The following is a 24,521-nucleotide window of genomic DNA, read 5'->3' on the forward strand; positions in this document are numbered from 1 at the left end:
TTGAATTTTTGTTATCATTTTTATTTTCAAATTTATTTTATCTATTCTTTTTTTTAATATTATAATGATTAAAAATTAAATTTTATAATTTATTTTTTTTATTATATATTTTTAGATATTTAAAATGATTTGCCGGTTTACTAGAATAATTCAAGTTACCTTAATTTACGGGTTAGGTAGGTTATATATATATAATTCAATTTAACTTTGTTATTGTCTTTTTTCTTTCATACAGTTAAAAAAATAATTTTAGAAAAAAAAAATCATATTATTAAACCTTAAAAAGTCAATGGACACGTTCACATGTTTGGTTGGTTGACATAATTCGTGGGTCTAGTGAGTTTATTTTTTTTTTTCAATTTCATCTATAAAATATTAGTTAATTAAGAATTTAGTTTCATAATTAGTTTTGTTTCGTTTTCTATAAGGTTATTGCGGCCTAAAAAATATCTTGATATTTGGTTGATGTTTGATTTTGCAATCATCTATTTTTGTTTATCATGTAGTTAAATAAAAACTAGTTTTTTAAAAAATAAATTATGATTCCAGTGGAGTCCATAACCCAATTCACGAGTTTGGTATCCTAACTTAGGTTATCTGATTTACAGGTTTGACGGTTTACTCATTAATTGAACATGTTTTTTTTTCCTTTATTTTTTTTTTAATTTTATTATTCAATATTGAATTGGTTAAAAAAAAAATAGACTACATTGTTTATTTTTGCTTGTTTTTTGTAGTGTTATAACAATCTCAAATAAATATCTATTTTAGAATTGATATCAATTTTACGAGCATCTATTTTTATTATATAATTAAATAAAAAGGAGTTTATAAAAAAAGGTTATTAAACCTAATAGAGACCATGACCTGATTCACAAGTTTGACGTCGTAGTCTAGGTTATCTGATTCACGAGTTTGATGAGTTTACCCATTAATCGGATATGCATTTTTTGTTTTTGACCTTTTATTTTTTTAATTATTATTTTTATTTTATCATTCAATATTGGATTGGTTAGGAAATAAAATACATGGTTTATTTTTTGTTTTTTATAGGGTTATCACAACCTCAAATAAATATCTATTTTAAGATTGATAGTCAATTTTGCGAGTTTTTGTTTTTATTGGTATAATTAAATAAAATTTTTTTTTTTTAAAAATGGTTATTAAACCTAATAGAAACCATGATCGGATTCACAAGTTAGGAGTCCTAACCTAGGTTACAGATTCACGAGTTTGACGGATTTACCCATCAATCGGATATGTATTTTTGTTTTCAGCCTTTTATTTTTTTAATTATTATTTTTTATTTCATCCTTCAATATTAGATTCGTTAGGAAAATTACATGGTTTATTTTTGTTGTTTTTACAGGGTTATCACAACCTCAATAAATAATTATTTTAGGGTTAATATTCAATTTTACGAAGTATTTATTTTTATTATATAATTAAATAAATTTTTTTTTTATAAAAAAAAGTTACTAAACCTAATAGAGATTATGATCTAGGTCGCAGGGGACAGGAGTTGATCCAACCTGTTGTTGTCTCGATATTTTTTTTTAAAAAAAAACAAAGTTATGTTTGTTGTCCTAGCCTTAGGTTACTGATTCATGAGTTTGACGGGTTTACCCACCAATCGAAATGTATTTTTTGTTTTCAGCCTTTTATTTTTTTAAATTTTATTTATTTCATTCTTCAATATTGGATTGGTTAGGAAATAAAATACATGGTTTATTTTTGTTTGTTTTTACAGGGTTATCACAACCTCAAAGTAAAATAATTATTTTAGGGTTGATATTTAATTTTGTGAACATTTATTTTTATTATATAATTAAATAAAAAAGAGTTTATAAAAAAAGGTTATTAAACCTAATAGAGATTATGGCCTAGGTCGTGAGGGACAAGGGTTGATCCAACATATTGTTGTCTTGATATTTGTTTTAAAATACAAAGTTATGTTTTACTGATCGTCCAAACTTATCTTTGGATCCATGAAATCATTCAATTTAAATCAGGTTAGCTCCCACGTGATTTAATTGAAAACTTGAATTAGGTAAAGAGCTGGGATGAGAGGTTTTAAGATAAACCCATTTGACTAGGTTTAATAACATTGTCAAAAAAAATTTCTATGCTCTTAATATTTTTTTAATATTTTTTTAAAAAATAACATGATTGAGATGGAGCGTAGACCAATAAACTAGTTACTACCGAACATAATAAATTAATTAGTTAAATTACAAATGATAAGCTAGATATGTCTAAATAAATAAACACAAGCTAGGATAAGTTTGGCTTGGGTACAAAATCAGATTAAAAATTACTTTTTCTATCAATTAAGCATGTTTGATTAATTTCTTTAAAAGAGGCTGATTACAAAGGGAGCAATGAAATAATGGTTTTTTAGAAGGTAAATTTAATTTATTATTTTTAAAATTACATGATAAATTTTTAAGTGTTTTTCTAGATTCAAACCTGGGAAGCAATGTCCTAGAGTTTAAAATTTATTTATTAAAATAATTTTTTTTTTATTTAAGTAAACGATTATAGAAATAGAGATATAAATTAAGTTAATTAAATATATAAAAGGTGAAAAAAAAAATACCATGCAAGGCTATATATATTAAAAATATTATCTGATTTTTTTTTTAATAAAGTTAATCTATTACAAATTATAAAAAAAATAGAAAAACACTTTAAAATTTTAAATGCATAACAAAAAGAAAAATTGTCATTTTAAAAGAGATTTTCTAAACAAAATGAAAGAGAGAAAGGTTATTAACCCTAAATATAAATAATAAAAATTTTAGAGAAAAAAAAATTAATTAAAAAAAAGAATTAAAAAATATTTTAGAAGAAGAAAAAAGAAAAATAAAAAATATCAAGCATTGCTAGGTCTAGCAGCCTATCTGGCCTATGTGATTGTTTGCCCTTATTTTTTTTTTGTTGCTACTGTTGTCCACCTTAAATTTTTTTGAGAAAAAAAATTAGAAGATATGTTGCCTACTAAGAGATGACACGTCATCTTGATTTGCACATTACGCCACTGTGGTGGTCAGAAAATCAAGATTTAAGTTTTTTACACCAAAAAACCTGTTTTTCAACTCATTCTTGACCAAAAACACCTTATGAATTATAATAATTAAACTACTATATCTAAAAAAAAATAATCAAAAACCATCACAAACAAAAATCAACCCGAAACAAAAAAAAATCAAATTGACTTCAAATATGTTTTTTCACGAACTTTAAAAGTAAAAAAACACTTATTATGAATTTCTCTCATCAAATTGAACCATTTTATACACACGTTGATTGTTTTAATGGTCTAAATCAGTGTCATATGCTTTTTTCTTGTTTTTGTCTTGTACCGTCAGGATCTGTGGATGACATCTCTCTCTACTCTCTTCAATCAAGGATTAAAGAACAACAAAAAGAAATTTTGTTCCAAAATTGAGTTTGAAAAAAAAAATATTTAAGGCACCGATAACTATGAGATCTTATATATTTTTTAAAGTTAGAAGACTAAAATATATTTTTTTTCGAAATTGTCTAGACACGTCCACCCATGTTTTATTTTTTATTTTTTTTTGATTTTTTTATTGCGGGTCCTATATTTACAATTCTACTCGTTGACTTAAAAAAATAGAGAGTTAATTGACGTAAATATAATTTAAAAATCACCTAAATAAAATTTGAAGAATCAAAGATAAATTTATTAAAAATAACACAGGCCACCGAAGAGGTTTTGTCGGTGCGCGTGAGTAGTGAATGGCTCCTGCCAGTAAAAAACCTCGTGCGTTATAGATGATAGGGTAATTTTGTCAAATCCAAACAAAGAGAAACAGATGAAAAACCCAAAAAACCATAAAAAAACTCGAAAATCATAGAAAGGGTAAAATGCCGAAACCTGAAAGAAAATAAGGGCCGAGATAAAAAAGCAGATCACCATAGAAATCAAACAATGAAAGTTTTGGCAAGTGAATATAGAGGGATCAGGGGATGCTTTGAGTGCCTTGGATTCGTTTCTTGATTTCGGAGTAGTTTGTTCGTCTCCAGTTTGGATTGCTTTGTGAAGGTTAAGCCTCCATTTCCTTTTGATCCGGTAGAGATTATGTGATTGAAGTTGATTTGCGCGTCACTGCTTGCGGAGAGGAATTAGTTGTCCCATCGAGCAGCAACGCCACTACCTACGCTGTGGCACCGTTGCCAATGTAGCCTTTAGTAAGATTCAGTACCAAGGAAACTGTGCTATTTAGCAAAAAAAGGTCACTCGGCAGCAAGTCACTCCATACAGCGGAAAAGCTGCGGAACTCAGGTCATCACTAAGCACGAAGAAATGCCCAGCACAAAAAAGCATTACCAATATGCAGCTATGGACACAAGAACAACGATGTTAACGAGCCAAGCAAAACTTTTTGCTGGGCAAATCTGTCGCCAAAATCCTTGCCTTCGTTACCTAGAAGTTAGTGATTGCAGAAACATGAGTCACGGAAGTGATTGAGAAGCAGAGAGCACGAGAGATTGGAGATAGCAAATTACTTTGAATGCCAATCTGGTTTTCGAAGGACTGGAATGTCATTTTGTCCCTCTCTCAGTGTTGGCTGAGTGCGAAGGCGACAGTGGCAATGAGGGCTGCCACCACGGAGCGGATTTGGGGATGTGTTGGTTAGCCACGCGCCTCCACTTTTAACAAGTTCTTGGTGATGTGACTTTGTTGAATATGTCCTTCGGGGTCTCGCCTCTACAGTTTGAAGGCGACGAAAGAAGTTTTGTGGCATGGAATTCTTGAACATACTGCAAGCATAGGGCACAAACTAGAGAGTGTTATGCTATTTAAAATGGATTTATTCTCTGAAAACAAAAGCAATTTGAATGGTTGATGCATTAATAGATCATACTGTAGTTGGGTGAAATTAGCGTAAAAGAAAGTTGGTCATTTATTCACGAGCGTGTTCATGTCTTTCTATATATATATAAACACACGCTTGTGTCAACTATATACCATTTTTCCATTGCAATTGTAAAGCAGCTCCTGGATAATGCGCCAAGGCTATAATCTCCAATCGTGGCAAGCTGCAAGATGCCTTGCGCTATTTCCCTTCGTCATCAACCTGGAGGAAAGATCCTGTCTAGTTCCTCGTTTTTCTTCCTTCTCTTAGCAAAAAACTGAAGACATGCGGTTTTGCCTATATTTTGCACTGCAGCAGCACCACATTCTTCTTATGCGTGTCCTATGTCGTGAATCGCGTGAGGAAAATCTTGTAGTAATTTTCTCCATGATTTCAGTATGCCATTCCTTGCCGCCATTAATAGGGGTGTCTCTGGCTTTCCAATATAGAAGTAGATGCGGCCTCCCCTGATGATATATCAGTGACAGCGCAAGGTAGGTTATAGCTCTTTAATGTTAACCTTATTCAACATTGTTTCATTCAAGAGAGCAATAATAGTCTTTCATTTTTTATCTAAAAAATAAGATCCATATATCATATATGAAGGATAAAATTTAACCTTTCTCACTGCCTTCAAACTGTTTAATTGCATCGGTGTCGGAAAAACGCCAGACCGTAGCTTGGGGGCGGCTCCCTCCACTTATCTCACTAAGCTCTCGTACTCGTACAAAACTATTCTCTCGAAGAAGCTCGTTCATTACCTGAACAGACCAAATGTGGTGTTCTTCTTTCTCAGTCGTATCTTTTCTTATCTCCATTGATCCTTGAAAATGCAAGAACATGATTGACTAGTACAAGTGTCTCACACGTAATCAATATTGTATTGTTTGCACTCATGAAATGATGGAGAAGACATACCTAATCCAAGAATGACCAACATTAGCTTTCAATCAAGCTTCAATAAATTCAACGATAGTATCATAATTTGGAGGAACTAATCTGCTTTCTCTAGATGATCGAAGGTTCTCTTGCTCTTGATCTGCACAATACATTTATTAATTTCCCAGGACCACGTCCACACACACACACATTCTAGAAATTAGTGGGGGGATTATATACCCCTGATCAGGGGTGTAATTAGAAATTTAAAAGCAGGCGTACTGATATTACAAGAAATTAGAATAACTGATAGTTAATTTGGTCTCACTCCAAAATTGCGATAATTAATTGGGAAACCTGTCAATATATATCCTTATATATCATACCATTCAATATCAATATACCCTTATCAGAACCAATCATTTATAACCAGCTCACACACACTTTTTTTTTATTACCTTGTCTGTATAACCATTACCTTGTCTGTATTCTTTAGTATGCCTTTTCAACAATTATTTCAGTAGTTAACATTAAAGGTGAAGCACTCAGCATATGATAGTTTAATAGCATGTTTATTTTTATATTTTAAAAATATATTTTTTAAAAATAATTATTAAATCAACATATCAAAACAATAAAAAAAAAAATTATATTTAATTTTTTTATTATGTTTTGATATGTTGATGCTTAAAAATATATTTTAAAATTAAAAAAATATATTACATTGATAATTTCAAATAAAAAAATATTTTTAAAAAACAACCGTGCTAAAATACTAAACACGCTCCAAATAAAACAATTGTCTATATTACTATTTTATTATTACTTTATACCTTTTCCGGTAATTATTAATAAAACATCTAATTGATATATAACAAATGAACCATTTTATCAATATAGAGTCCCTAAAATTTTTGAGAAATTTATTTCGGTACCATATATCCTTGTTTTAAGAGTTTTTCTAGCCCTTTTATTATTTTGTAAAATACAATTTAGACTTTAAATGATTCCATTCTCAATTAAGTCACTGCATGTCAAATTGAAGATATGATTGAGAAATTAATTACTATAACTAATTATATATAAAAGATTAATCTCTCCTAATTATTTCTTCAAGTTGATGAAGAATTGGGTTTGAATAAATAGCGATCTACTCTTATACACATCATTAAAAATATACAATTGGTACAAGAAGATGCTTTCTACTGCTTACCTGCTCCCAAAACATTTCTTCAGCCACGAACTTATTTCTTGATTGGAGACAGGGAATTGTTAGATCATGGGATGCCTGAGCATGTAGTTGCAGGGACTTCTCCTTGATTCACTTGTCGTTGTATACCTAAAATTTGTTTACAACATTTAAGAGCAAATCGATGTCAAATACTGTGGCAATGCATATGGATAAACTCCTATTAATTCCTCCTCCTCTAGCCCTTCCCATTGTGTAACAAAAAGGGGAAACAAGAAGATGAAATATGGGCAAAACTATGGTTCAATATTCCATTTTTGTTTTAGGTTGGATTTAACCCATGGTTGGTCTTTCAAATCTTCCATCTGTTTTGTTTTTTCAATTTAGGCTGATATTTTATTTTTTACTTATATAGATCATTATATGTTACTTTATTCTGTTTTTGTTGTAGATACATGTTTTGGTGTTGTGTATAGAGTGTTTTTATTAAGAGTATATTTTATTTAAAAAATACATTAAAAATATATTTTTTTACATCAACAAAATAAAATATCAGAAAACATTTTTTAAAAAACCATCAAATCAAACACGTTTTATTAAACACACTCAAACACAGGTGAAAACCACATATCATGGTTAACAACAATTTATGTGAGAATTAAAAAGAAGATTTGCAAGAGCATAATAAAAGCTTAAATCATGAACAATTAAAAGATGCAAATGAAAAAGTAATTCTTGCATTGATAAACAACAATAGAAGTAAATATAATAAGTTGAAAAGGAGATGAACCTAAAATGATTGGATGGCAACGAGTCTTGTTACCTTTTTTTGCATGAAGAGATATTTTCTTAAATATTAGGAGCTAAAATCTTGGGATGTGATTTCTCATCGATAACAGGCTTATCAGTGTAAGATACACCAACTTGGTTATAATAATAATAAAAAATCATAAACAACTTGGTGGGAAAAAGAATTATGAATGCAATTGAGAAACCTCTAACAACATTCAAGAATTCAATGGTAACATGATGGATCTGTATTTAAGTGTGCAAACCTATGTTGTGCTCTTACGTAAGTGAATTCAAGTTTTCTTTTAGTTCTAAGTGTAAATATATCATCAATACTTGACGGTTTATGAGGGATTCTAAGAAGAATAGTCATGATTGTGTGTGGTACGCTTTCTGGTGTAATAAGAATGGCTATTGTTGTGCCAATAATCATGAAGGGTGAGAGTGCATATTAGTATCATTGGAATTGCTATTGTCAAAGATGTTTGTTTCAATTATGTCGCAACGATTGGTCCTAACTCTAAAAGCACCAAAATGCAACTAGAAAATCTAGTTTCTGTACAGTTTAGCTATCATTGAAGGTGTGACAATGCTTAGGTCAGTAAATTGCTTATTGTAGACATAGTTGTGTGTAGATGAACCAAAAAAAAAAATTTAGGTATCTTACCAACCAACATGAAATCAACAACATATTCTTCATCAGTAACAATGCAAGTGACTTCAAACATTTGCATACAAATAACAACGTAACAAAGTAGAATGCAAGAAAAAACTAAAATAGTTGTGTGAAGCCTTAAATATACATAAAAATAAAAAGAAACAAAGCAAATAATTGCAACAGTGTCATGATGAATACCAAAGCAAAATGAGCAAACACAACATGCTAAAAAGAAAGTAGTAAAAACTACCAAAGCAAACTAGTGTCATGATGAATACCATCCAAAATGAACCTAATTGCAACAATGCCTATAAAGAAACAACCAATAGTCATAACTAACAATAACCAAATAGAATTAGCCGAAACCAAATAAAACCCAAACTCTGAAAAAGACACCAAACTTTGCAAAGTGTCATTATATTTAATGCAACATCATTAAATTAAAAAGGTCAAAAGCTCCAGTAAAGAGGGCACACACATGGATTAGGAATTGGGTGATAAAAGAGACCACACTTTGTAAAATTAATGAAGAACACACCCAACACCACACTCTCCCAAGGATCAACTGCCCAACAATTCTGGTGCTTGAGATTATTGACACCATAGAGATGAAATGCAAGAATTAACCAACCATGTTGAAAAGGAAAGGAAAAAATAAGAATGGGTCAATGACTAAATGCCCTAAAAGATGGAAAACTATCCTGGACACCCCTTGCCATCAGAGGTCCAAAACAGAAGAGAAGCTAATCACACGCTTAAAGACAATGGAATTAACGCAAGAAAAGGAAACCCAACATTGAACCGAACAACAATACCTCCCATTTTTTTTTTTATCAAATAATAGGGAAAAAATGCCCATAGAGCAACAAAAACTAAAAATAAATAAAATAAAGGTTAAGTAGCAATCAATTATGACAACCAACACATCAATTTACATGTCAAAAGACATGAAGACGAAAAGGTGTCATCTTATCCAATGGTCACCTTGTAGCAAGCGCATGGACATAGCACCAAAGTCCAAGAGAAAACCAAAGTTTTCAACCCACCATCACTAACACAAATTTAATTGCTTCTTGCTGCTCCCGTTGAAATCATTGTACATAAAAAAGTGTCATTCAATTCATTTTTAGAATTCATAGTGGATTGTATATGTGTGCACAATAATTTCAATAACAATATTAGTTTTTTTTGTTTAAGCAATCCACATGTCAAAAGATACGATGATGGAAAGGTGTCATTTCATCCAACAATCATCTCATAGCAAGCCATGGACAAAGCCATCAAAGCCCAAGAGAAAACCAAACATTTTCAACTCACCATCATATAACATATTTAATTGTCTCTGTAGCTCCCATTGAAATCACTGTCCATTAGAAATTGTGCCATGCAATTCATTGTTACAATCCACAATAGATTGTATCCATGTGCATATTTAGTAATTTCAATAGCAACTTTGGTTTTTTTTATTAACACAAGATTCAAATAAAATAAATGATATATAAAAGTTTAATTATACTCAAAATATTTTTCTTTCCTTTATGATTCTTTTGGGTATCTATTAAAAAAAACACAATTAAATTTCATGCATTTATTTAGAGGTGTTGGTATTGAGCTTTAAACCTGTTTTACTTCAAAATTTGATTTTATTTGTTTCAAATTAGTTTTTTAGTGTTTTTTTTTATCATTTTGATATGCTGATGTTAAAAATAATTTTTTAAAAAATAAAAAAATATATTATTTAATACATTTTCAAGTGAAAAGCATTCAAAAAATTAACCTCTACCACACTTCCAAACATTTTAAAATCAAATTCATTAAAACTAGTGTAAAAGTTGTGTGGAGTTTGAATTTATTTAAAGGGAGTGTCATAAATGTAAAACCATAAATTATGTGCACACACATATACGTACCTACAATGCAAATAAAAGCCCTGTACATCGATGTAAAGAAGTGAAAACATGTCTCATAATTGTCTGGACAATTATTATTGTTCCTGTTCTGGGATGGCCGATCTGTAGAGCCAGATTGCTTTCTATAATATCCTTTGCCCTTATCTTTTTTCTCCTGTAGTGGATCAACAATTGTACCTTTCGAAACATAACAGCACAATAAGACTCTTTTTTTCTTCTTTCTAATATCCTAAGAGAGTTTGCTCATTTTCTTAAAACGGACCGCAGCTTGCTAAGAGCTAATGTACGTTTCCAGAAAGTGAGCAAATATATGAAATTCAACCTTAAATTTTATAACTTACAAGTGGTATATGATGTTGTTAGTAAGGACGAAGGTGGAAGCCACTTTTGAAGGCTGTATGTCTACTCGCTAAACAATGGAGTGGAGATATTCCTCTTTCATTTACCAAGTTAACAAGTTTTGGATCCAGATGAATTATTTGGAATGCTAGATCTGCATGCGCATCAATTTTAATCAAGTTCTCGATATGGATCATGTTACTGTATAAAACAAAATTCATATGTACCGTATGTATGTATATTCACAAAGAATTTCTACCTATATTATTATTATTAATTATTATTTATTCAAATATTAATGGTATAATAAGTACTAGATTGGTGTCCGCGCGACGTTGCGGTCTAGACCAAAATTTTTTAATCTGAAAGAAAGTTTTTAAAGAAATAAGAGAAATTCAATAATTAAGTTAAATTTTGATTAATTTTATATATAATACAATAAAAATGAGGCATTCAACAACAAAAAAACAAATCGAAAAAAATATTGTTATGGGCAAAGTTGGGTTGGCACACGAGATCCATGACTTGAATATGAGATATGCCAAGATTATGTGTCTATCGTGTATCCTAGGTTATAAGGTTGAGATAATTCAATAGAATAATATAATAAGTAAACAACACGTCGCCCGTTGTAGCAGACAATGTGTTGTCTACTAGCCTAGATAGTGGTGGCGAGAAAATCAGGCCTACAAGTTTTTTACCCAAAAAATTTATTTTTCAACCTATTTGAACCACTAAACACCCTACAAACACCAAGAAACCAACTTATCAACCCATTAAACCAAAAAAACAGCTCGAACCACTAAATCAAATCGGAAAATTGCATCCTTGACCTAGATCTGGTTTTCTAGGTTGCATTGAGCCTTAAAATAACCACCATAAAACTCCTCTCATCTAGTGAAACCCGTTGACACTAATTTTAACATGTTAGGTAGTCAGAATTGTCACCAACAAAGATCTTTTTCTCTCTTCGCTGAAATTCAGCGACGCCTATCTCTTCTTCCATGAAAAAATAACTGAAAAATAAGAAAAATAAAGTTTGGTACTAGAATGTATTTTTTAAAAATTAAAGGGACCGATCACCTTTTTTAAAAAAGCTAGGGGACTAGAATGTATTTCACAAATAAATTTGAAAGCATCACCTATGTGACACGTGTTTTTCACTTTGGTCTAGTGTCTTTCAATTCAACATTCTCTAAAAATAACATGCAGTTGGTGCTAATTTTGACTTAATATAGTTTAACTGTGAAAATAAAAAGTTTAATAATGAAAGTAAAAATTAAAAAAAAAATCAATGCTACACTTCAGGGTGATTTGTGAGAGAATAAACAATGATTTTATGCAGATTGAAAACATATAAGCTTTAATTTTTGTTAATATCCGAATATTCTCACCGAAATATTCTCCAGAGATGGCGACGTGGAGAATGGTATCGCCCTTATTCCCTCTGTAATATGAATCGCGGTATCTGGGAAGAACAAAACCGTGTAAACATAGAAAGGCATCTGTTTTACCCATGACAACAGCCAAGAACAATGGGGTCTCATTTTCCTTGTTACGTTCGCCTAATATGTCATACCCGGCTTCTATCTTCTCAGATGAATTCCGAAACTCCTCGTCCGAATAAATTTTACTAGCAAGGCAATCACACAACGAGGCGTTCCCCACAAAAGCAGCCAGATGGAGAGGTGTATATCCCCGTTCATTTTGTACTCGGAGAGCCTTATCGGCTTCTTTCAAGGACATTAGCTTTACTAGTTGCTCCACTGTTGTTTTTTTGCCACCAATAACTGCTATGTGTAACGCTGTGTCGCCTGAATTGGTGATTTTTGCACAGTGAGCTACTGGTTTTCTTGTATAGATCTCAATCACTTTGTCGTCCCAACCATCGCTCATGGCATTTACAAACAAGCTCGATCTGGTGGTCTCCTCTAGATAGGTGGTGTCCTCTAGATAAAGATCCGCGAGGCTCGTCTCCTCTACGGTTATAGATTCTTCAGGCGTTGTCTTCTGATTTTCCTGCCACAACCAGAATTAATGCTTGCAGAAGCTGAGTTTCAAACTATTTTCACGATATGGCAAAAAAAGGTACAATTTTTTTTTCTTTATCAAAATTGTGTTTATATATATATAGACACACATAAATACATACGTATGTTGTAATATTGGCTCTGCATTAGACTCCACCTATGATTAAAAAAACTGAAAAATAAATATTTACCTTGTGAATAATGATTGTGCTTTGTCATGCGTAATGAAATTCTCTCTTAAAGGCTTAACTCCCACTATCAGGTTAAAAAAAAAAAAAAATTCAAAGTGCGTGTGTGTGTATATATATATATAAAATTCAAATAAAAAGTATAAAGAGAAAAAAGTAAAAACTAAAAAAAATAAAGACAGGGGAGAAAAATGGTAATAAACATGCCATGTATGAAATAATGATAAAAATATCAATTATAATGAGGAATTAAAATATATAAAAAAACTTGTTTTTTTATAAAAAAAATTTAAAAATTATAATTTGACCACGGCAACAGTAAAGTAAAATTACTATCTTAAAATAAAGATATATCAAAAAAAAACCTGTTTACCCTGTAGGCCTCGAAGGTCTGTGCAAGTCATGTAGGGACCAAAAGTTTGAAAATTTAAAGCATGAAAAGAACCCAACTACGATCTTAAATGGTTTGAAGATTTAAATTAATGTGCCATTTATTTATATAGTATTATTAGTAAAGGAAAAAAAAGGTTTTGAACTATTAAATTAATACGTGACAGTGTAGGAGCAAGCAGTTACCTTGTGCTTGTCTGAGTAAGTCTTCAACATCTTCCAAACATCTTGTGACGTTGCTACTACTTCCACCATATGTGGCTCTCTGAGTACTTCTCCAATCAGTTCAATGTTCGGCTTGTCCGCGTAACGCTTCTGTTAAGAAAAAATAAAATAAAAAATGCTGCACTTATTACTTGACGAGGTTGTATGTGGGAGTATAGAGAGTAAGAGAGAGAGCAGCACTGGTACTGTTAGAGAGTTTTAGAAACTAAAATGATGAGAGGGATTTAATTAAGAACATTTCCACTTAAGTTGGATGCTTTCGGGGAAATTACCTGATCGAATCTTTTTAATATACCAGTAATATTCTTGGTGGAGTCGTCAGAAGCAAACACTCTCTCCATTATTTCCACGCCAACTGCTTGATGAATTAACATCCAGGCCTTTGCGTTCTTGTTCTGAGCTTCACGATATCCATCTTTCTGACTATTTCCCCATTCTGCGAGCTCAGTGGCATCTTGAGGTCGCTCATACCCCGATCGCACTATATCCCACAAATGCTGTGAAGTTAATACATCTTCCATCTTCTTGCTCCATGCTTCATAGCTCCCTACTTCGAAAACAGGTAGATAAACCGTCTTCTCGTCTTCCACCTGAGGGGTTGCTCTCGAAGAAGATGTAACCACCTGAGGGTTTGAAGAGGCTGCAACCACCCGAGAGGTCGGGTTTGCAGAAGATGTACCCACCTGATCAGGGGTTGCTCTCGAAGAAGATGTAACCACCTGATCAGGGGTTGAAGAGGCTGCAGCCACCCGAGGGGTCGGGTTTGCAGGAGATGTACCCACCTGAGGGGCTGGGTTTGAAGAAGATGGATGGATCATGTTTTATTTTCTGGCCAGGTATGGGTGTGTGTTCTCAAGTGGAGATGTAAATGGATTGTTTTGTGGTTCGAGTAAACCATGCAACGATGAACGTCTGCAGAGTTAGAGAGTCGAGTGTTGAGATCAGAGACAACAGGGAGGCTATTTATAGACGAGTGGGAGGAAGCTTATTCTCTAAATTAACAGAACAATATAATTACATGAATAAGATTTTTCATGCTCGACTAATATATTATGGATTGGGCAAATCATAGCAACCACTCACTATTGTTATAATTCTTCTCACTAGTAATCATGAGAAGTGAATTTTAATATTAGCTGTTTGTTTGTAAATTATTTTATATTCCAAGAAATTAATTTCCCTCTATCTAACTAGATGGCCGAATCTCTTTAATTTATCAGAAAAAAAGCACCATGCATCATATATATATATATACTTGTATGAGGGCTTCAAGTTTCCTAAAGTTCCTCCCGTGAACCGGGTTTCGATCTCTAGGTCAATTTTCAACAGCAGTAGTATAACTCAAGCCCCTAGCTTTTCCAAAATAGACCAATGAGATGTGCTCAAAGGGATATTTCGCTTTCCTAAAAGAAAGCAAAGAGCATGGCTTTTACTGTTACATAACTGGTTTTAACCCATCAGTTCGTGTTGTTTTTCCCCTTTTTTTTTTCAAAGGAGACAGAGGGCTTTCACTTTCTTGTAGTTAATTTCCCCTTTGTATGTTCCTTCAGATGAAATTCTCTGTAACGATAGAAATTTACTTGTTAAATAATTGTTGGGAAATTTAGTCTTGTTACACCTCTTAAAAGAGAAAAGTCGAGAAATAAACTAATTATTTTAATCCCACTTTTTTCTTCTTAACCTTGATAGTAAAGGTATATCTCGAGACAGTTTTTGGATATTAAATTTAAATTTTTATAAAATTGAATCTTTCAGTAATTTATCTACATTTGAATTAATTAATACATTCACGTTTTGTTTTTTTCTTAATATTTACCGCACTTGACATCGCAGCAGCCTTAAAAATTTTCATAAAAAGAATGAATTTATAGCATCCTATTCTTTGATGGGGAATAATCTTGTTTTAAGGAGTCACCACCTAGTATTATAGTCACTAAGAACTCTAACTGGTTAACAGAGATTTTATGGTTCGGGACTGGTTATGTAAAAGGAAAGATATTATCATCCCTTAAACGTCTTACCTGAGTCAGACTGCATTGCTGGTTTTGTCTTAAAATGCTAAATATTTATTGATTTATGCCATGATAATTTGCTTATAATATTCCTGACTCTGGCGCCAGAGAATAGATTCAACTACTGATACTTCTAACTCTAGCGTTGATAAATTATATGTAGCTATAAAATAAATTTAGATCAATATTTTTATTCCTGACTCTAGCGCTAGTGAATAAACAAATAAAAATAAATTTATTTTTACACATGAATATATTTTTTTAGTTTTCTAGTTAAATAAAATAAAATACAATAAATTAAAAATAATATAAATTTAAATAAGTATTTTTATTCTTGATTCTGGCGTTAATGAATAAACCAATAAAATAAATTTATATTATTTTTATTCATGCATATATATATTTTCTTATTTTCTATCTTTTATTTTTTTTAGGCTGGGCTGCCCAGACCTTGCCGAGTCAACCAGTGACCTGGCTGGTCAAAAAAACCTCACACACGCTCAGCACAGTACAAGAGTAATTAAAATTACAAATGTACAGTGCCAAGCAAATCATATTTGCATGCACAGCTTAGTGAATTAAAACGCAAATGCAAAAGGTGAGGGGAAACCGAGAGCTTACCTAGAGCAGCTGCGTGGTAAAGATGAAGATGAAGGTGACGACCGGTTAGCTCTGGTCGGACGATGTCTTCTCCCTCCCGGTTTTGTTAGGATACTGGCATGCAAACCCGACAAGATAAAAGGCTTAAATGAGAAATGAGACACACGAGAATTTACGTGGTTCACCCAATTAGGCTACGTCCACGGGCAAGTATAGAAGGATTTTACTAGTAATGTGGGAATTACAACCTCTCTCTATAATAGGAGAACAACTAAGAATCTCTCTATTACTAGGAGAAAACACCTCACTTACTCTCTCACAAATACCTCACAATTTAGTGGGATTAATTTCCCTCTTCACTCTCTCTTATTTCTCTCTTCACTATCTCTTATTTCTCTCTTCACTTGGCATGTATAATGCTTGGATGCTTGCCTATTTATAGGCAAGCATCCATGGAAGAGCAAGTGGCCAACTTGGCCAAGTGGGCAAGTGGCCAAGTTGGTCAAGTGGGCAAGGTGGGCACCTCCACCTATCTTCACATTCTCCCACTTGAAGACTTTGATGATTGAATCAAGTCTTCACACTTCATCATTTGTGATTCTTCTATCCTTTCAATACTTGCCATCTTCATGCTGCTTACGTTTCTGCTAAGCCATAAGAGGATCTGCACCATATATACTTATCAGTGTTGACTGGTTTGGTCAAAGCATCTGCTGGGTTTTCCTTTGTGTGAACCTTCTGAAAATCCACACTTCCATCTTCCACCACTTCGCGAACAAAGTGATACTGAACATCTATATGTTTTGTTCTTGAATGAAACGCCGGATTCCTTGCAATATGCAAGGCACTCTGACTATCACAATACAAAAGAATCTTCTCTTGTTTGTGCCCGAGCTCCTCCATAAGTTTCTTCATCCATATTGCTTCTTTGCAAGCTTGTGTAGCTGCCATATACTCAGCTTCTGTTGTGGATAATGCTACAACAGTCTGAAGTTTAGAGACCCAGCTCACAGCTCCTCCTGCAATTATGAACACATAGCCTGTAGTGGATTTTCTTTTCTCAAGGTCACCAGCAAAATCTGAGTCAACATAACCTCTGACAGTGAATTCTGATCCTCCATAACATAATGCGGCATCTGAGGTACCCTTGATGTATCTCAAGATCCTCTTGATAGTATTCCAATGCTCTCTACCAGGATTTGCCATATATCGACTAGCTGCTCCCACTGCTTGTGCAATATCTGGTCTTGTAAATATCATGGCAAACATTAAACTTCCCACTGCTGATGCATACGGTACTCGAGACATCTCCATCCTCTCTGCTTCATTGCTAGGAGACATACTTGAGGATAATTTGAAGTTAACAGGAAGTGGGGTGGAAATTGGCTTACAATCTTGCATGTTGAAGCGTCGCAAGATCTTTTTTAAATAATTCTTCTGAGAAAGCCAAATCTTCCTCTTACTTCTGTCTCGGTGAATTTGCATCCCTAGAATCTTGTTTGCTGGTCCCAAGTCCTTCATATCAAACTCCCTAGCCAACTGTGCCTTCAATTCTTGGACTCGATCTTTGTTGGGGCCTATTACTAACATGTCATCCACGTACAACAACAGAATGATGAAAACATCATTTTCTTCAAACCTCTTGTAATACATACAATGGTCTGAACTGAGTCTGTTGTACCCAAGGCTAATTATGAAGGAATCAAATCTCTTGTACCAACACCTTGGTGCCTGTTTGAGACCGTATAGAGATTTGTTCAACCTGCAAACCAAGTTCTCCTTGCCTGTTTCAGCAAAACCCTCTGGTTGGAGCATATAAATTTCTTCTTCAAGTTCTCCATGAAGAAATGCAGTTTTCACATCTAACTGCTCTAAGTGAAGATTAAATATAGCACACATTGCCAAGACTACTCTGATTGTAGTAAGTCGTACCACCGGAGAAAATATCTCATTGAAGTCTATTCCTTCTTTCTGAGCATATCCTTTCACCACCAATCTTGCACGATACCGCTCCACTTGATCATTGCCATCATGCTTTATCTTGTAAACCCATTTGTTGCCAATGGCCTTTCTTCCTTGTGGTAGCGGAACAAGATCCCAAGTGTTATTCTTGTGCAGAGCTTCAATCTCCTCTTGCATTGCTGTCATCCACATAGATACATTTGTGCTTTTGATAGCCTCATGGAAAGTTGATGGCTCTCCATCCTCTGTTAGAAGACAGTATGCAATGTTGCTCTCAGTAACATATTCTGAGTGCCAAGCCGGTGGTCTTCTTTCACGAGTTGACCGTCGAACTTCAGGAGTTTCAGACTCTATTTGTTCTTGTTCTTCATGCTTTGGTACAGCTTCAGAAGAAGTATGATTCTGAGTATTTTCCATCTGGACTTCTGTAGTCTCCTTTAAAATGCTATTATTTTCTTCCATTTGCATTTTATCTTCTGCAAATATGACATCTCTGCTGATGACTACCTTGTGGGCAGTGGGATCCCACAAGCGATACCCCTTCACTCCATCAGCATATCCCAAGAATACACATTTTCTGGATTTTGAATCCAGCTTGCTGACCTCTTGAGTATTGTACATCACGTACACAGGACTTCCAAATATATGCAATCGAGAATAATCAGCTGGCTTTCCAGTCCACATCTCCATCGGTGTCTTCAACTCAATTGCAGTAGACGGAGATCGATTTATTACATAACAGGCGGTATTGACTGCTTCTGCCCAGAATGACTTTTCTAGACCTGCAGCCTTCAACATTGCTCTTGTTCTTTCCAATAGAGTTCTGTTCATCCGCTCTGCCACTCCATTTTGTTGTGGAGTGTATGCCGTTGTGAACTGCCTTTTGATACCTTCATGTTGACAGAAGTTATCAAATTCATCACTGGTATATTCTCCTCCATTGTCAGTCCTCAAACACTTGATCTTCTTTTCAGATTCAAGTTCTACCCGCGCTTTGAAGGTTTTAAAAACTGCAAACACATCTGCCTTCCTTCTAATTGGATACACCCAACATCTCCTGGAGAAGTCATCTATGAATGATACAAAGTATCTTGCTCCTCCCAAGGATACAACCGGTGCTTGCCAAACATCAGAGTGAATCAGGTCTAAGATGCATTTGCTCTTAGTTGTTGACGTGCCAAACTTCAACCTATGTTGTTTGCTTGTAACACAATGCTCACAAAAGGGTAAAGTAACCTTTGTAAGCCCAGGGAGTAACTTCTGATCAGAGAGAACCTTTAAACCTTTCTCTGACATGTGGCCTAGTTTTTGATGCCACATCATCGTCTTCTCTTCTGCAGGACTGGCTGATGCGATTGATGCTTCTGCCTCATGATGTGTTTCTCCCATTAATACAAACATGTTTGCAACTGTCTTTCTTGCCTTTAAAACCACCAGCGCTCCTTTGACAATTTTCATGATTCCATTGTGTGTTCGAATCTTACAGCCAAGACTATCAAATTGTCCTACGGACAAAAGATTCTTCTTTAAGTCTTTCACATGTCGCACTCCTGAAATAGTACGAATTAAGCCATCATAGGTCTTCAATTTGATGGTGCCAATGCCAGAAATCTCTACAGCATGATTATTGCCCATGAACACTGTGCCTCCAGAGATAGGTTCATATGTATGGAACCAATTTCGTCTAGGGGTCATATGCCATGTTGCTCCTGAATCCATTAGCCAGACCTCAGCGAGCTCTTCTCTATTTGTAGAGATTGTTGCTGCTTCACTATATAGAACCTCTCCATCTTCTGAGGTGCTTGCAACACATCCTTGAGGTTTTGATGACTCTGCAGTATTCTCTATACCCTTTTTAAACCAACAGTCCTTTTTGAAGTGCCCTTTTCTGCCACAGTTGTAGCATTTCATCATCTTCTTACTTCTTGATTTGGACCTCCCCTGCCTTTGACTCCCACTGGAGCCACGTTCCGTTGATCTTCCTCTTGATACCAACAATGCCTCAGCTTGGTTTGAACTGTTTCTGTCTCCTTTGTTTTTGCGCCTATTTTCTTCTTCCAAGATAGCGGCTGCAACATCATCGAAGACTAAATATTCTGAGAGGATATTATTGGTCAAGTTGATAATGAGCTGATCATACGAATCAGGAAGACTTTGAAGTAGAAGCTCTGCACGTTCATTTTCCTCTATTTGTTGACCCAACGTAGTGAGTTGTGAAAATAGAGTTCTTATTGTGTTGATGTGGTCAGTCACTGACGTGGTTTCTGCCATTCGAAGGGTATAAAGTCTCCGCTTTAAGAAAATCTTAGTGTGCAAAGACTTGGACTCGTATAACTTTGTTAGAGTCTCCCATATCTCCTTAGCTGTTTTCTTCTCCGCCACACTTGATAATACTTCATCAGCTAGTGCTAAATGTATGTTAGCAATAGCATTGCCGTCCATCTCATTCCATTTTGCATTATCAGTGATCTCCGCGGGCCGATCCCCAATTGCTGCCAAGCAATTGTCTTTCCTCAAGATTGCCTTGATTCTCATTTTCCACAGTGAGAAATTGCTCCCCTTGAACCTCTCAATCTCGTACTTTGCTGCCATTTTATTCACCGTGATCTATTCAGCTATCACCGTTTCACAGATCTGTAACGTATATAGAAATAGTATCGTGTGAAAAATACTTCACTAAGTAAGTTCCCAGGAAATATTGGAGGGGTCACAAACGGTCCCGCTTAAAACCCAATCTCCTTAGACAGAACTTCCTAGACTGTATTTAATCACCGCACTGACTTTCTATATACGCCAACAGTAGCGTAAGTGAACAGTACCGTATGGATGAATAGTACCGTATAGGTGAATAGTGTCGTAGACGTGAATAGTGACCATATACACGAATAACTTTTGTGTGTTAACAACACCAACCAGGAAGGCTCTGATACCACTGTTAGGATACTGACATGCAAACCCGACAAGATAAAAGGCTTAAATGAGAAATGAGACACACGAGAATTTACGTGGTTCACCCAATTAGGCTACGTCCACGGGCAAGTATAGAAGGATTTTACTAGTAATGTGGGAATTACAACCTCTCTCTATAATAGGAGAACAACTAAGAATCTCTCTATTACTAGGAGAAAACACCTCACTTACTCTTTCACAAATACCTCACAATTTAGTGGGATTAATTTCCCTCTTCACTCTCTCTTATTTCTCTCTTCACTATCTCTTATTTCTCTCTTCACTTGGCATGTATAATGCTTGGATGCTTGCCTATTTATAGGCAAGCATCCATGGAAGAGCAAGTGGCCAACTTGGCCAACTTGGCCAAGTGGGCAAGTGGCCAAGTTGGTCAAGTGGGCAAGGTGGGCACCTCCACCTATCTTCACAGGTTTCTTGTCTGTCAGTCCTCTCTCTCCCGGTCTATCTCTCTCTTCTCCTTCTTCGTCTGTTCCTGGAATCTGCTGCTTGCAAATGAAGATGGCGGTGTTGAAGGGTTATTCCACCAACACTGCTTCCTCTCCTCTGTTTTAGCTGTCCTTGTCTTGTCGTCTTCTTCTTTTCTATTTCGGTTTGTTCCCCTGCTCGTCGTCCCTTGCTCGTTCCTCCCCCTGCTCGTTCGAGTCCGTTTTGTGTTTGTTCTTCTCGTCCATCGGTTCTGTCCTCTCTGTTTTCTTCTTCCTCCCCCTCAGTTTTTTCTGTTTTTCGCCCTTCTTCCTGTTTTCTTCTTCCTCTCTGTCCCCTGCATCTTTTGCCTCTCCTTTTTTTGCTGGTTCTGTCTTTTTTTCCTCCTGTTCCGGGTCTCCTTTTCTCTCAGTTTTTCCCTAGTTTTTCTTCCCCCGGACCTCCTTGTGACTTTTCGCTCTCTAGCTTTTATAGCCAGATAACAATGCCGTTTCTTCCACCCATTAATTGCAGGTGTAATGGTGGTGGTGGGCGTCCGTTAAAGAAGATGAACAGCACATCCCCACAGACGGCGCTGTTTTGGTGTTAATGATTATTTGCGTTTTGGCCTTGAAGTTTCAAAATTTTTGTAATTAAGCCCCTAGTTAAATTATAATTGGACCCTTACATTTTGGTGCCTTTTACAAGTTAGTCCTTGGACTTTAATCTGTTGCAATTGTGCCCCCAATTAATCCCAAACTTTGGTATTTCTTCAATTAAGTCCCTGATTTCATTAATTAAATTAATTCCAAGCTCAATTACGTCTCAAAATTTATCAATTCTTCAAGTAAGCCCTTGATTTGATTAATTAAACTAGTCAAGAGTTTAATTAAATCTTTAAACTTACAATGATGTTGCCCTTAACCCAAATTTTAATTCATTCTTCATTTATTTTATTTTTACTTGTTTTTTTCATCATCATTTTTTTAATCATTTTTAGTAAATAAAATAATAATAAATAATTAAAATAAAAAGGGTAAAAAATTGGGTTATGACAATATTTATATAGATAGCAAATCCACTTCCTTTATATATATACTAGATGCCATGCCTGCACCATGCTGCGGGCTTGTGACATGCTTGTGCGTTGTCGTGGGTTTGTGAAAAAAATAAAAAAAAGAAAATTTTTGGAAAAAAAAATCATAACAAAAAAACTGAAAGGAAAAAAAAAAACCATGCATAAAAACACTGTAGCAATCTATAGTATTTCATGAGAAAATCTACAGTTGTAATTCTCAACCAGCTCAATATTAAAAATAATAAAATCGATAAAGATAATTTAAAAAAAAAAACTCATAAAAAAAAATATGAAGTAACACTATAGCAATCTACAGTGTTTTGAAGAAATATAATGTGTCACATAAGTCTTGGATCTCAAGTTCAATAAATTCCTTTTGCGTACAATGTTGAACCTTTTCCGAGGTGGTTCACATCAGACTTAGATCTCAAGTTTAATAAAATTCATTGAGCATATAATGGTGAACCTTTCTCCAGGTTTATTGAGCCTTAAGTTTTATGTTTTACTTCATACTGTGGCAAGTTCATCCTTCTAAATCGGGATTGTTAGGAATCATGGGTGAACCTTTCTCAAGGTTTAATACCCTGTTTGGTTTGTCATAATTTTTATTAAAAGGCTTTTAGGTTTAACGGTGTGTTCACTGGACCGAGCTGACTTAAGATTTTTAGTTCGGCCATAAACCAAACAAAAAATTCTAGTTTGACTTGAAAATAACTCAAAAACAAAAATAAAGCCAAAAAAAAAAATTAAATACCCTAAAAACAAAACTCAAAAATCCTTGAACAAATGAATCAAACACAAAAAAAAGTTGAAGACTGCCAAGAACACCGAACATGAACCCAACAACATGGGTTCAAAACATACCAGATTTGATAAATAAGAAGACACATAAATGTTGGAAATTATGCATGGATCAATAATCTAACATCTATTTACTTCGAGTATCACCAAAACAACAAGATTTTTGTCAAAATAGATTTCAATTCAAAATGGAAATCATATGATTAAAACCTATAAAAAACATGTTATTGATGTAAATAAACACTAGCTAGATTATCTACTAATCATGCATAATGAAGGTGTCTACGCAAACAAATGGACCAAAAATGATCTGAGGCAATGTTCTTTCCAAGAACATGAAAAACATGCCTATAAAACCCATAAAATCTCTAGCTAATATAGCCTCTTCCAAACCCAGAAATGAGCATTTTTGGTTTCTAAAACATGCTCATTTTATCCCAATAAGTCACAATATCATACACAAACATGTTTGAATATAAAAAATAATAAAAAAACATTAAAGCATCAAAATCAAACATGAGATACCAAATAAAAAAAACTATTAACTTAAAACAACCTATATGTTCATGCAACATGAATTCAAATTTGATTTTCTAAACTCATTTTGTGCATGAACAAGCCTCACAAACTTAGGGTAAACACTCTTGCTTTAACATCCATAATTTAAGTTAAACAAAAACTAAAACAACATTGAATAAAAAAACAAACTTAAAAAACAACTTTAATGCATCAAAAACATCAAAATAACTTCATTAAATAAAAATCACAACAAAAAAGAAGTGGATACAACATCATCTGTTAAACATAATATTCCAAACATCTTTTCTATATTTGTAAACATGCTCATAAAAATTCTAGCCTAAAAACACACAAGGAAAAGACCGAAAATCTAATTTATGAGTATGATATGAATGCAAAAAGAAGAAACAAAGACACCTAAAAGTACGTAGGAAGTTATAATCAAGTACGACAAAACAGATACTCAAATGAAGATGTATTTTGAAGAACAAGAGTAAGCATGTGATTAATAAGGTATACTGATGATTCAAAAGCATAGTTCTAAAATCTTAATAGTGCACTACATTGGCCTAAAAGGGTTAGGCCAGTTTCGACAATATGTCGATGGCGACGTTTAACAATGTCATTTTTTTCATGAGTATAAGGAAAAATTAACCGATGATGAATACCAATGGTTTGAAAAAATTTATTTAAT

General features: G+C 33.9%; 2 protein-coding genes across 2 annotated transcripts in view; both read right to left on the bottom strand.

Moving 5' to 3' along the window:
- Window positions 1-7,011: 7,011 nt before the first annotated feature.
- Window positions 7,012-24,521, bottom strand: part of LOC118049334 (uncharacterized) — a 29,477-nt gene continuing 11,967 nt past the window's right edge. The window contains exons 5-6 of the mRNA XM_035059305.2: window positions 10,312-10,488; window positions 7,012-7,104 (exon numbers count right to left, since the gene is read on the bottom strand). Coding sequence (XP_034915196.1) covers window positions 7,043-7,104; window positions 10,312-10,488 — 239 coding nt within the window. The 3' untranslated portion in view covers window positions 7,012-7,042. The remainder of the gene's footprint in view (window positions 7,105-10,311; window positions 10,489-24,521) is intronic.
- LOC140955274 (uncharacterized) lies at window positions 10,671-14,639 on the bottom strand. The gene is made up of 4 exons (XM_073407509.1): window positions 13,756-14,639; window positions 13,445-13,573; window positions 12,045-12,669; window positions 10,671-10,804 (listed from the first exon to the last, which is right to left on the bottom strand). The coding sequence occupies exons 1-4, from the start codon at window positions 14,299-14,301 to the stop codon at window positions 10,671-10,673; spliced, it is 1,434 nt and encodes a 477-aa protein (XP_073263610.1). The 5' UTR covers window positions 14,302-14,639.

This window comes from Populus alba, chromosome 2, assembly GCF_005239225.2.
Source record: "Populus alba chromosome 2, ASM523922v2, whole genome shotgun sequence".
Classification (NCBI taxonomy): domain Eukaryota; kingdom Viridiplantae; phylum Streptophyta; class Magnoliopsida; order Malpighiales; family Salicaceae; genus Populus; species Populus alba.

Bases quoted from the DNA above. Each gene is read 5' to 3' on its own strand.
- LOC140955274 (XM_073407509.1), bottom strand. From the start codon at position 14,301: ATGATCCATCCATCTTCTTCAAACCCAGCCCCTCAGGTGGGTACATCT. The intron at 13,574-13,755 runs GTAATTTCCCCG...TTTTCTTAACAG, and splicing joins TATTAAAAAGATTCGATCAG to AAGCGTTACGCGGACAAGCC. The intron at 12,670-13,444 runs GTAACTGCTTGC...TGGTTGTGGCAG, and splicing joins CTTACTCAGACAAGCACAAG to GAAAATCAGAAGACAACGCC.